A 13,319-nucleotide genomic window follows, 5' to 3' on the forward strand; every position below is an offset into this window, starting at 1 on the left:
TATATTTGAAAATGTCTACCCTCCTCCCAAGTAGTTTTTCAGGTAAGAGTACTCGAAAAAAGTATGGCTCCCAGTGGTTTTGCTTTGTAGTGTGAATGCTAAAGGAAGGAGTCGGGACCAGAGTCCTCTTCTGTTCTGGCAATGTTTGGCTTGTTTGCCCCTTCCAACACCTGCAATAAGGGAAGGTCACAGAGAAAATGGCCTCCTCTACACTAATTCTCATTCACTGCGGTGTAGATCTCACTTATGTCCCAAATACAGCAGAAGTCCTTTAGAAACCGAAGATGCCATTCTGTGATTACACCTAGTACTGAATGTGAATACCAAAAGGCTGAATTGAGACTATAAGCTGCTTGAAGGCTCAAATATGTTCAATTTAATGTGCTTTTAACTGTTTTGGGTGTACTCCCTTAGGTTTTCAAAGCAAATTGAGAGCAAAACGTGGTCTTTGAAATGTTTCTGTCTTCGTTTTTTTCCCCTGTTTTGTCTCCATCTTCTGTCCTTTTCTGACTTCTAGTCCTGGGTTACTGATACCATCCTGGGCTGCCCGTACCTTCCCTTTCCCTTTCCATATAGCTGTTTTCATGTCTGCATTGAGATACCCAGCCTCCTGGCTTATGGAATTGCTGTTCTCTTAATGTGTTCCAGGGCTCAAGGAATTGCACAGATTTTTCTACCTATTTAATCAGACATACTGGCTACTTTGCCTTATATGGATGCAGCAATCCATGGTTAAACATTTATATGGCATTGCTGAGAAACCCGTTTCACTGAGTGCCCATTGACTGGAAGACATGTTTACAAATGAACTCTGCTGGCTGCTGTTGTGTTATGCTACTTCTGTTCTGGCTGACTTGGACAAACTGAGCCTGTCTCCTTATGCAGTAAAGTAAATAAAAGTTTGAGATGAGGATCTTAATCTATAATTGTCTGTCTTCTGAATTTACTTTAAAAATTTTCATACTTACAGCCCCAAAATTTGTGTAGGGGTTCCTCTGTAGTTGCATGATTAACTGCATAAAATATTTTCAAAGGAAAGTGATGGTTCTGTTGTGATCTGGAGTTCTACTGTAAGATCTATTAAAAGCATGACCAGAATCTTCAAGGTCATGCTGACATGAAGGCCACAGGACATGTTCATGAGCATATCTGGAAGTTGTGACCAACCATCTGTCCTGACTGTGAGCTTCATGTGATTAAAATGTGTAGGTATCCTTCAGTAGTAATAGCCCATATCAACTTCCTCATCTTTCATTTCTCCCTAAGCTTTTCTTTATGTGATATGTCTCATCTTGGCCATTCCAAACTTCTGTTACTGTTAAGGGGTCTACCAGTTTTTGCACTGCTCTGTGAGTAGTTATTTTAAGGCAACAAGCACGTTGCCATTAGTAAGAGCAGTTTTCTGATTCAGGTCTGATGCTATCAGCATAGTTAGTGTCGTCACTGATTTCTCAAACAAGAGAATGACAATGTGTATTCTGTTTATTGAAATATTTGAGTGTAATCTACATGTAAACATGAATTACATTTCTCTTGCATTCTGTGAACTAAAAAGTTTGTTTGCAAGTAACAGTAAAGCAAGATATGTATGTGGTCATAGGAGTATTTTTATAAGTACAGAGAATTTGTTTTAGCAGCTTATTTTTAAGACTGTCTACTAGCTTCTGAACCAATTTAGCTTCTTTTTTAGAAAGGTCTTAAATTGAAAAGAAAACCTTGCAAATTGGGATTTAAAATAACTCAAGATTTTTGCATGGTTCATGGATCAGACAGATCAGGCTGGATCAGTTTACAGAAAGAGTATGATTAAAATCTCTTAGTGGTTCAGGGGTGTGTTCCCCTTACAAGTTTGTTTATTAGTGGAAATGAATACGATATAGTATGGCTTTATGGCTTCCAGACAAAATGTCAGAGGGTTCTTTCCCCCTCTTTTAGGATAGTACAGCACACTAAGATGGAACCCAACAGGCAGAGACCCTTGCCCACTAGTTCTAAAAGACCACGTTGTACTCGAGTGTAACATTCATGCAAGAGTTGAAAAATAAATGAGGAAGAAGACATCACAAGAAGAGAGGAATGAGTGCTTCAGAGCACTCATTGGAAGTGCTGTGAGGGAAATGTTAAAGCCCTGCTGAAATTCTCGTGCTCAGTGTTTTTAGATTACTACAAAGCTTAAACTATAACAATTTACATTCCATCATACTAACCTTGGTCTCACTAATTCAAAAAAATACAGCTGCAAAATAATGTTTCATGACACTATGCCCAGACTTGCCTACTTGCCTGTGTTTGGGAGTTTTGCAGCAAGGGTTGGCTGTTGAAGCACTGTCTCATCTAGCTTGTTACATTAGGATCACTACTGTGCAGATGTGAACACTTAAAATAGACAGGGGTCACTCCAGGTGCTTTTCTTGACTTCTGTATCCCCTTTTCAGCCAATGCTGATGTTATGAGAGGGCAGAAACACTTAGGATTATTTCTGCAGAAGTTTTTGATGGTCTAAGTTGAGCCGGCTGCAGTTCCTCATTGTCCCTTGTGTCAGTGCTCACGCAACTGGACAGGGTGATGCTTCAGGGAGCCACTGTGGCTGAAAGTTGATGGCTTCCTTGGCTGGGCTGCTGGATTGCTGCATCAGCTCCTTGAATGGTTTCCTACTCAAGTCACCTGAAGGCCAGAGCCAGGAAAAGTGGAGGAGGCTAGGAACGTACAGCTGTAGAGAAGACAAGACTGCCTTTCCTTAGCTCAACTCTGAAAGCCGTGGACTTGGCTTAGGCAGTCCAAAGTAACAGAAGTCCAAGGTGGCCTATTTAGAAATACTGTCTTTTGCTCATTCTTCCAAAGAAACTGTTAGCAACTGACTGGATTTCAGTGACATAAGGAATTTCCAAATCAAGTATAGTTACAAGATTCTGGCAATGAAAACAAATGTGTTGTAGTTGAAATCAACGACCTTTAGAGGTCCCTTCCAACCCAAACTATTCTGTGATTCTATGAAATCTGGTTTTGACTGGGTGATTTTAATTGGATGAAATTGCAATTTGGACAGTGCTTCAGGAAAACATTGAAAGAACCAAAGAGGCATTGGAAGGAGCAAGATTTATTCTACCTTACTGTAATATTGCTGTTAAACCTGCCCCTTTGCGAATAACTGATTTCATTTTATATTAAAGAAAATTACTGAACATCATTCCGAAACAAAGCTTTTGTTTCTGTGTAAGAGTAGTCAAACTGCAATGTGGGTTGATTTCACTATATGATTTTTATTTAAGCACAGCCAGAAAAAACTTTCAAAAGCAACTCGTCTTAAGTTGCAAAAGTGTTTTCTGTTTTCAGCATTCTAGTACAGGAATACACATTTAAAATGAGGTTTTGATAGTGGCTAATTGAAAGTAAGCTGATGGAACAACAAGTTGAATTTTCTCAAACATGTTATTGAACATGCCCTTTTGAAGCAGTAGTGAGGGATGTTTCTATCCAGATGCGTTCTCATTTGCTACTCTCTGGGTGGGCACTCTAATCTAGTGTACATATGGCTACAAATACAATCTCAGACACTCTTCGTGGAAAATAATTGAAAAAATACTGTTTCCTGCAGCCGTAGCCTGTGGCTAGATGTTTCAACTGCAAGTGTTGAAACAGTCATGTGCATAAGTTACTTGAATGCTGAAAAGTGGAATACTTTTTGAATTGCATTCTTGAGCAGTGACTCTAAATTTTTTCAACTTGCCAGACCCCTGTCGTTTTTCTTCTGGTGCTAATGACCACTTTTACCCAATGTACATCTACTGACAGTAGGCTTTCTTTTCTTTCATACCTTTTGTGAGACTCCAGCTACTTCCAAGTTGCAAGCATTTGTAAACCTTTGGTCAGTTAGAAAGCGGAGGAAGCAAGGTTTCAGTTGCAGTCTCAAACTAAATGGGTTCTGCTGTCACGTGCATGCACTTCCCTGTGCCCCCGCCTCCACCCCCGAAGGCATAAACCCAATTTGTTTTCTCAGTAGTACAAAGCTCTTCAGTTTGGACAGATTATCATTATTATTAGTAGTAGTAGTATTAGTATTTTTATTACATTTTTAGAGGTTTATTTCCAGAGAGATCTTTGTTGGGGCTGGTTGATAGGTATTTTCTCTTAGCAAAGCATAGACACCAAGTTCAGTGGTATTGTTATTTTAGATAAGTTTTCTTTCTTGTTTAAGACTCATAAAGTGATACTGTATCTGAAGACTAAAATTACATGCTGTGCAAAAGATACGTCTACCATGTCTGGAATGGTACCTCTTTTGCTGCTGCTGTGTACTGAACATTAGTTCTAACAGCCAAAAAACTGAACTTCGTCACACTCCTTGTGTTAGGTTATGGACCAGTGCCTCCTTAAATGTTTGTTAAAATCCCATTTCCTAGAAGTCTTCATGATACGTCCTTTGTACTTGCTGATACTGAAAAGGAATGTGTTCAGTAGGGTCTGCTCCCCAGCGGAATAGACAAAGAAATTCTTGAGTGTGAGTTTCAGGGAAAATACAGAAAATGTCTTAATTTCCAGTATTAATGAAACCCGTCCTATCTAGGGATATTCTTTCCTTCTAACTTTCCTGTAGGAGCATCTGCCAATACCACTCACTGGAGCTGAGTTGAGATACTCCAGTATATTGGCAAAAAGGTTCATTTTTGAGTGATGAAAAATTGAGCCTTTTTTTGCGTGGTCTATCCTTGTGACATTAACAGCACGAAACAACACATTTTTCAGAAAGCTAAATAATCTAGAATTTATAGAGTTAAGCTAAAATATTTCTCTTATGTTGTGTTGCAACATGCGTATCCGGTCCTAGAAATGTTTTTAAAAAAAAAATCTTCTAGATGAAGAATAAACAGTGCTAAATATGGTAATAACATTAAGCTACAAAATTCCTTAGAATTGTGTGCCTTGGAAGCTTCACACATACTGGAGCAAAACAATAGTTATATCCATGAAAAGACATCCCTTTGCCAGATATTCCTGCTTTTGATTTGCACCGTATCCATCTAGATTTGCACATTGTCAGCAGGGGTTTTCTAGAGTTATGAAATGCAAAACTGTTAAATGAACACCTCAATCATATACTCTGACCATGTCCAGACAGCTTTTGAGTGTCTCCATTCGAGTTCTCCTGGTAAAGACCGAACAAGGGGGTTTTTTGTCTTTGGCTATTTAGCTGTATGTTTTCAAAGTCAAAGTAGTGTGGTTTTGGTGGATTGGGGAGTGAAAGATCTGTATCTCTCTGCCTGGTCCCAGGGTGCTCTGTTCTGCTGCTCTTAATTATTCATTAGATTCTACATTGAAGGTAAATAACATTGCTATTAGGCAGAAAATAGCTGTGGGAAGAACACTGTTAAATTTGTGACTTTGAAAATGCTTGACTTGTAATATATATATTTTTAAAATAGCACTGGTTTTGTGCATAGCAATCACAATGGAGAACCCATAAGCTTTTTTAAAACTAGCTTATGTGCCTTTGCAGTGCTTATCTGTTAAGATTCCATTGCAGTGATTTTTGAGGAATAGACACATGATCTAAAGGAAGAAACATATCACCAGTTAATGAGTGAGTGCCTACCAACTGAGCTGTGACAAACTGCTGCGTATCCAAGTTCTGAAGTAAAATATTTGGAAATGGCATAAAATTAATACATTGGGCCACATCACTTTCTCACTTTGGTTTGCTTTCCAGTTCCTTACAGGCCATCTCCATAGTTCCTGAAAAGATACGTGTAAGCTTCTTACATTTTGGACATGTACTTGTTTTTCATCCTTTATGTTTTAATCTACTTAAAAAGATGCTTGGTTTAAACACCGTAGTGGTATTTTACTTTTTAAAATAAAGTTGTTTAACTTGGTTTTTAATGTGCACAGTTCATATGCAACTTTTAAATCTTTAAAAATAAGATAGGGTAAGTATAAGTATGGGTTTAAAGTTGATTACCTATGTGATGAGAGCTGCATTATCCAAGTATTCAGCTCCCTGAGGCAGTGAATTTAGTGAGTTCTCAGCAACACAAGAGCTGTGAAATAAGTTCTCTGCAGTTTATTAGACTGATCTATTGGGTGCTTTGGAAAGCACTTCTTGTTACTTCTATCGTTTCCATTTTGTTAAATGCGTAAATAGGTGTCTGCTTTGCTCTTTGCCTTTGTAGCACAGCTAATGCACCAGAAGACGATGCTCCAAATAGATACTCCCGAACAGACAGGACAACTTACAGCAGATACAGCAGGGATGCAAATTCTTCTGGCAGTTCTGTACCAAGTAACGCTTTGGAAAAGAGGATTGACGAACTTGAAAGGGTAAGTACCAACTAACACCTGCATGGCATACAGCTGAAATAAAGTACCTTTGAAACTCCATCGGGAAATTTACAAGTAAAATATCTAGAAATGATGCTAAATGCTTGAAGTACAGATAGTTTTGTCTGTAAAAACTTATAAAGAGTCAGACTGACTGAGAAGAATGTGAACTTTCTAAACACAGACGTTTAGTTTTCATTTGGTATATGAGTGAGAAATAGTTGAGGTAAAGATCATACACTTAGAGAGCCAGCAGTGCTCTGCGTATTTCTCATATGTACGTCGTGACACACCAACACAGGGCAGATAACTTGGGGGAAGGAGGGGCTCGCTGGCTGTTCAGAAAATTAGCAAGCCTGCTTCCGATCTACTGCTTGTTCTGGATTTTTTTTAATGTACTGAAATATAAAATTTAATTGCTATCCAGTTGTTTGTTAAAGTTTTAAACATTTAAAATATATATTTAAAACAAAGTTTTCATTATTTCAGACGTTCTTCATACAGACAATTTTGGGAAAATGTAATAATGTTAAAGCTGAGATTTTCACCTAAAACAGTATTTTGCTAAATAATGTCATCTGTGTAATCTATTACTGGCTTCTCTGTCTTCCTCTGAAGTGGATTTTTGTGTGTAACTTGCCAAATATTCTTGATTTCGTATGGATGAAGGTTACTAAATAAACACAATTTGAATAGATCTTTTTTGGAAAGGCTGAAAATAAAGCATATTTTGTAGAAATTACTTTTTTTGAAGACTAGGGGAAGCCTGATTTGAGTGAAGTATACTGTAATCCTCCCTTCCAAATCAGCTTCCTTCTGAAATAATCTAACTGCCAGTAACACAGAAAATAGAGGAAGATTTAAGGGCTTTCTTTCAATATCCTGAACCCTGATTTACTGAATTCCTAATGAACATTTTCATTTTTTTTCTCACATTCAGGCCCACAGATCTAACAGTGAGTCTTCATTCCTTGTTAACGGCAGTATAAACCCACCCCCCCCCAAAATACTCCTCCAAACAAACTGACAAAAAAAAAAAAAAAAGGATTAATAACCCTCCCAATATAACAAATTTGGAAGCTGGTACTTTACATTTATTTACTTCTGTTTTGGGCCCCTGTCCAATTTTGGGTTCATGCTTAAGTTAAATATTAATTAAAACATTATCTCTGGAATCAGAGACATCACACAGGTTTGCTGTGGGTAAAATATTTTCTTAGATGTGATTCTTTAGCTCCTTGAAATGTAAGGGGTTGAAGACGTGGGTTTGAGTTGGTGTAGAAAAGGAATTGTAGGTAAGTGTGTGTGGGTTTTTCTTTTTTGTTTGTTTGTTTTAAATGTTAATAAATCAAAACTGTCTCTTAAAACCAAAAATTACATTTCAAACTTCATTGTATATTCTGGTTTTAGGAACTTGCAAAGGAGAGACAGGAAAATGCGAGATTAATGAAGATGACACAGGACAAAGAGGAACTAATTGGAAAGCTGAAGGAAGAAATTGATTTATTGAACAGAGTAAGCACACACTTTCTTATATAGTGCTATATAAAGAGGAGATAAAAGCCTTTGCATTCTCTGTCCTCTTCTTCAGGCACCCGCATCCACTGGGCAAGGTCAGAAGAAAATGAAGTGTGGGGGTTTCTTTGTATTTGTGTAACTTTTCAAGAGGCATGTCAATAAGTTACTTTTTTTCCAGGTGACTTCTGTTTGTCATGATTAACTCCCGTAAGTTGTGTGTTACTGAAGTACCTAAATTTCTTGTTGCTATAAGTGTTCGTAGAACAAGGTTATAAAAGCAAGAGTTCTTTACTGACTCTTCTTTCCAAATTCAGTACGTAGCATACCAGGAAATAATTAAGTTGGGGTTTTGACAGTTTTCTCAATAAATTGTTACCAAGGACTTTTGTTAGACAAAGTAATTATAAATTTAATTTCATTTTAGTCAGCTTTTAATTACTAATAATAGTTTAGATGATCTTAGAAAGATTTGGGAGTAAGTGCTTTATATTCTGACACATATTCTCATACTCTTTACCGTTGATCCCCAAGTAAAGGCAGAACAAGACAGGGGGCGGGAGACTTGGGCTAGCATCACTCAGGCAAGGTGTGTAGGCAGGACAAGAGGGGGTAGAAGAGTGAGACATGCTTGGGAATGGGACAGGATGCAAAGTTTTAAAGTTGATAGAAGATACCAATTTTAACACGTCGCAGTTTTAAGGGCAGACTGGAACTCTTTCATAGAACGGATTAGTGACGTCATCTTGAACTTCCCGGCTGAGGCCCTGGATGTACTAGGGAAATATGCTTCTACTGGACCAGTGCAGACATTCCCATAAAAATTCAGAAAAAAATGTTGGAACTGGCTTTGGTCAATCCAGCAGTGAAGGGAGGCAATAACTCTATGTGCATAGTGGCAAACTTTCATTTTGCACTATTCATTTGTAGCAAAGGAGGACAACAAAAGTTTGCAACTAATCTAGAGAACTAAAGTAGCTGAGATTATTCTGAAACAGATACCTTTTTTTTTTTTTTGTAAAGAAAGTCAAATGTTAATTTGTAGGATAAATGAAGTATTGTCTGTTTTGGAGAGATTTCTATTTTAATTGGAGAATTGGTCTTTATGCCGTTCTGTCTGCAAAGAATCTGTCACATCTAAGCTGATGACCTGATACAGTCAGGCAAGTGTTCTTTCCTTCTACATAATGGATGACAAAGCTACTTAATACTGCTGGTCACACCTGACTTCCTGACTCAGAGGTCAGAAAGACCAAATGAAAAGACCCTAAATCATTGAAAGCTTGTGTTTTAGGACCATGACTGTTTGTAAGGTTTGCTGTTCCAGAAACAATGCTGGGTTTTTTTTTTCTGCTATGTTTGAAGTATGATGTCCTAAATTAAATCCATTGAGTGTCTGACTAGAAACAGTCTTTGAACATTTGCAGTGAAGTCAAGCAGTGCCTGTGCCTTGCTTGTGTTGAAGTACGATGGCAATTTCTGCTTGTTGTGTGGAAAGAAAACATAAACCAGAATATAGTCCTTCCAAAAACCTCTTTATTATAAAATGACTAAAATTGTACCGTTCCATGAGATACGTAAAGCCACCTTATTGGTGCTCCCTAGGTAGCCTCTCGCAAACGCAGAAGAGAATGTTTTCTTACATTTTTCTCCATCAGGTTAGCATTTATCATAGCTATAACATTGTCTGTTAGCTTAATTGCAGTGCAAGCTATTTATGTTTGCATCCCTTGGGGTTTTCTTAACGATAAAATAGCTGCCTTTTGACTTTATGACCAGCTTAATAATTTGTCGTCTTACAAAAGTTTGAACCCGTGTCTCAAGTGATGCTTCCATTAAAACAGATGCAGTTTTACTTTCTTTTTTAATAGCTCTTGGATTTATGATTCCTTCTATATTGGCTATCCATGTGGATTTAGAAAGAGGAAAGCTTTAGAATATTAAGAAAAGCTACAGAAATACTGCATCATTCCCATGACAGAATGTTATGGAAGCTAATAGTGCAGTCGTATTTGCCTAAGGTTTATCGTAGCTGAGATCATGAGAGCCAGCACTCTGTTCTTCGTGGAATGTTACTCTGTAGACCTGGCACCAGGATTGGATGCTTTGCCTGGAAGAACAGTTGTGATCTTCAGCCTTCTGTTCAGATAAAAGAATGTCCTGAGGACTGGACTTTACTTAGTGAGCTTATGCAGAGATCTCTTTAAAAGGTTTTGCTGGTGGGTAACCTAAATAGGGGGTTTTAAATTTGACCATCTACACATTCACGGTATTTCTCCATCTTTTCTGTTAATCAAAATGTGTAGTTATTGCATGTTAGGTTGCATAGACATGGAAAGAATTTCAAGTCAAAGAGCCTAAATAACTTTTTAAAATGCCATTTTATTGCATAGCTTTCTGACTACTCAGCCCTCATATTTAAAGAAATGCTCTTTCTAGAAGTTTAAGCCAGTTCATAACCATGGATGCATCCTTCAGGGGCAAAGATCTTGTGTTACGCTTGAAAAACTGTTTTTCCAAGAATCCTGAGAACTTCTTGGCAGATTTTTCTCATTTTAAGTAAATATATTTATTTAATGTAACAATATAATTTTACTGAGATCAGTCAGTACATCACAAAGATACTTAAAGACCATATTGAGAAACAGAAAAGGCTTTCTGCCATAAATGGCATTCTTTCACTCCAGTACATAAGCCACTAAGAGTATGTCTGCCGTGTTTTTTGTAAGAAAGGGGTAATTGCTTCATAAAAACCTCAAATGTCTGAAGGGAAAGGCATCTCAAGACACTTAAATATTTGTAGGCTAAGTTCAACTGTCGAGTAGTTTACACTTGGTCATCTCTGACCTCACTAAGATGTCATTGTAGTTAAATGTGTGTTTGGAGAGAGTCTGTCGGTGAGGATTTACAATCCAATTAGTGGCAGTTGTGTAGTTATCGGTTCCTTTGGCATGTGAAGTCCAAGCTTTCCTGCTGTTGCATCTTTTTTACTAATAAGCATACATTAGTGTTGTAATTTTGAATACGAAACTTTAAATTTCAGAGTGGCAAAAAACACCTGCATTTCTTGGTCCATTGTTTCTGTAGATATTTAAACTGCTTTTTTTCAAACAGTTACTTTTCCTGTCTCATATTCAAGAAACTCTCACTTGTAGTAATTTTTGGAATGTTATTTTTGCAGCATAAATATTTCACAAACTTTTAATATTTTATTTTGAGTAAATTACAGGTATTCTAAACAGAAGGTTTTTAGGTAAGCTTTAATTGAGGCATCTGATGGCTAGGTTAACAACGAGTTCAAACACAGTATTATGTATACTGAACTAAAAAAATTACCGTTTTATTGAAAAAGTTGTCCCTTCCATCCGATTGTTGATCTGAACTGCACAAGAGAGAAAACAAAGTGTGTTTCTTAGAATGACATAGTAAACTGTATTTATAGTAGCTATCCATCAAAACTTTCCATGTTTAGATGTTTAAGTCACTTGTATCTGTTATGTCGGAGTGGTCAAATGCTGTTCTTGGAAGTTGTTCATACTGTGATGCAGCATTACTTCTGTGAGGGAAAGAGGAATTTCTGCTAGTGATTTCTTGATTCCACATTACAAAAACAATAAAGTAATTGCAAAGGTATTGCAGTATGGATTTTGGCTTGGCAAACTGAAGAGGCTGTTAAAAATAATGATACCAATTAAACACAACATCTCTAGCATGCCCTTCTGGAATGACCCCACTAAAAAGAAACAAGAAAATAGGCTCCGTATGTCAAACTCAGCTTAAGAACTTAAAGGAACAAGAGAGAGAAAATCTTTTCTCTACTACTGTTTTATGTTTAATCTAGTATGGCAACAGTAGGGTTTTGCAGACTTCAATCAAAAGGCATCTAAGATCTCTAATGAGAATCCTGATTCTTCCTCCTTTGCCTGCCTTTCATTTTCCTCCTTAAAGTGCTGTCCTTGAGGTTGCTCTTCTGTTTCTTCATTTTTTCATTCTCATTCTGTTTCTTCCATGGTTTTTTGTACAATAAAACTATTTTTACCAAAGTAATGCTTACATTAAACAGCCAAGTTCACTGGTTTTCACTTTAAAGGCTTGAAAAGACTTGGTAGGAAGTGAAGAAAGTGAAATGGGGACTGGGTAAACATGGTAATTGGTGGAAGAGGGATGAACATTTGGGGTGGAAACAGTCTATTTTAAGCACCCATTATGACTGTGTATGCTGTCTGTTCTTTCAGTAACAGTTTAGACAGAAGTTACAAAATGCCTTTCAATTTTTTTCACAGAAAATGAAGGGGGAAAAAAAAAAGTGGCCAGGCAGTAATTTTTCTGAAAATTTTGATACTTAATTTAAAACACAAAGCAGGTCTTCTTGCAGTAATAACCAGTGATGTGTATATGTGAGCGGGATAGTTGCAGGCAAGCACAGCCTGGGGAGCAGAGGCAACAGGTGACTGATACACTCTCGGTGTATTCCAATAAAATAATCACGCCCATCCTATTTTGGTTTCTTGATGCATTAATTCCTGCTGTAGGAAGTTTTGATTATATGTTTCCATTTAAAGGTTCTTGTACATGGGAATATAATATTACTGTTCTGTAATTACAATAACACTTGGAAAAAGGACGGTTTAACAGATTTAAGGGTAGCTACTGTGACACTAATTCTTCCCAACCCCAATTTCTTCATTTCGGAGCTAAGATGCTAAATTCCTGCTGCTGTTAATTGAGAGCTTGTATTTATGTCCTGAGAAATGTTTATTTTTCTTTTTCCTTTCACAGGACCTAGATGATATAGAAGATGAAAATGAACAATTGAAGCAAGAAAATAAAACCCTCTTAAAAGTTGTTGGACAGCTGACAAGGTAGAAGATTCAAGCCTCAATGAGGAAAGATTTAAAAACTACTGATTGAACGTTAAGGTCAATATAGTAATACTTCCTGTGTTGCAGTATGTTACAATAACTGTCTTTATATTTATTGTTAGGAAACCAGATGAATGTTTATTTTCATAGTACTTTCTTCTTCATTCAATGAAATGGCATCAAATTTGGGGTATATTTTTAGCTTTCTTTTCACATAAGAATAATTAAATTTTTTGACATATTTCAAAATATGAAGTTCAAAAATGTTTGGGTTTTGTATCTTCAGATTACATCTGGATAAATTACAGTCATTTAAAATTCATAGCACCAGGATCACTTTCAGTCCACGTGGGTGTATATTTTTGAAATGAATGGAAGCAATACAGATAAGCTTTGTTTACACAGATCCAAAATATATATTTTGGGAAATACTTCCTTTTTTGTTTAAGCAGCTGTAAAGTGGATGCCTTATTACTGATGTATAACATTTTGCAGATTGATTACTTGCTCTAAAACTCTTGTATGTTGAGGGTTTTTTACCGTATCTGAAAGACTGACAATAGTAGAGAGTAGCAGGTTTTTTTTCTGTATAACAGTATTCTGGCAGGAGGGGGAGGTTTTATTAAA

General features: G+C 36.9%; 1 protein-coding gene across 1 annotated transcript in view; it reads left to right on the top strand.

The window, feature by feature from the left end:
* The window catches only part of PAWR (pro-apoptotic WT1 regulator), an 86,238-nt gene extending 72,937 nt beyond the window's left edge, over window positions 1-13,301 (top strand). The window contains 3 exon segments of the mRNA XM_019473562.1: window positions 6,168-6,315; window positions 7,726-7,830; window positions 12,610-13,301. Coding sequence (XP_019329107.1) covers window positions 6,168-6,315; window positions 7,726-7,830; window positions 12,610-12,696 — 340 coding nt within the window. The 3' untranslated portion in view covers window positions 12,697-13,301.
* The last annotated feature ends 18 nt before the right edge of the window (window positions 13,302-13,319 follow it).

The sequence above is a fragment of the Aptenodytes forsteri genome, unplaced genomic scaffold, assembly GCF_000699145.1.
Source record: "Aptenodytes forsteri isolate BGI_AS27 unplaced genomic scaffold, ASM69914v1 Scaffold71, whole genome shotgun sequence".
NCBI lineage: Eukaryota > Metazoa > Chordata > Aves > Sphenisciformes > Spheniscidae > Aptenodytes > Aptenodytes forsteri.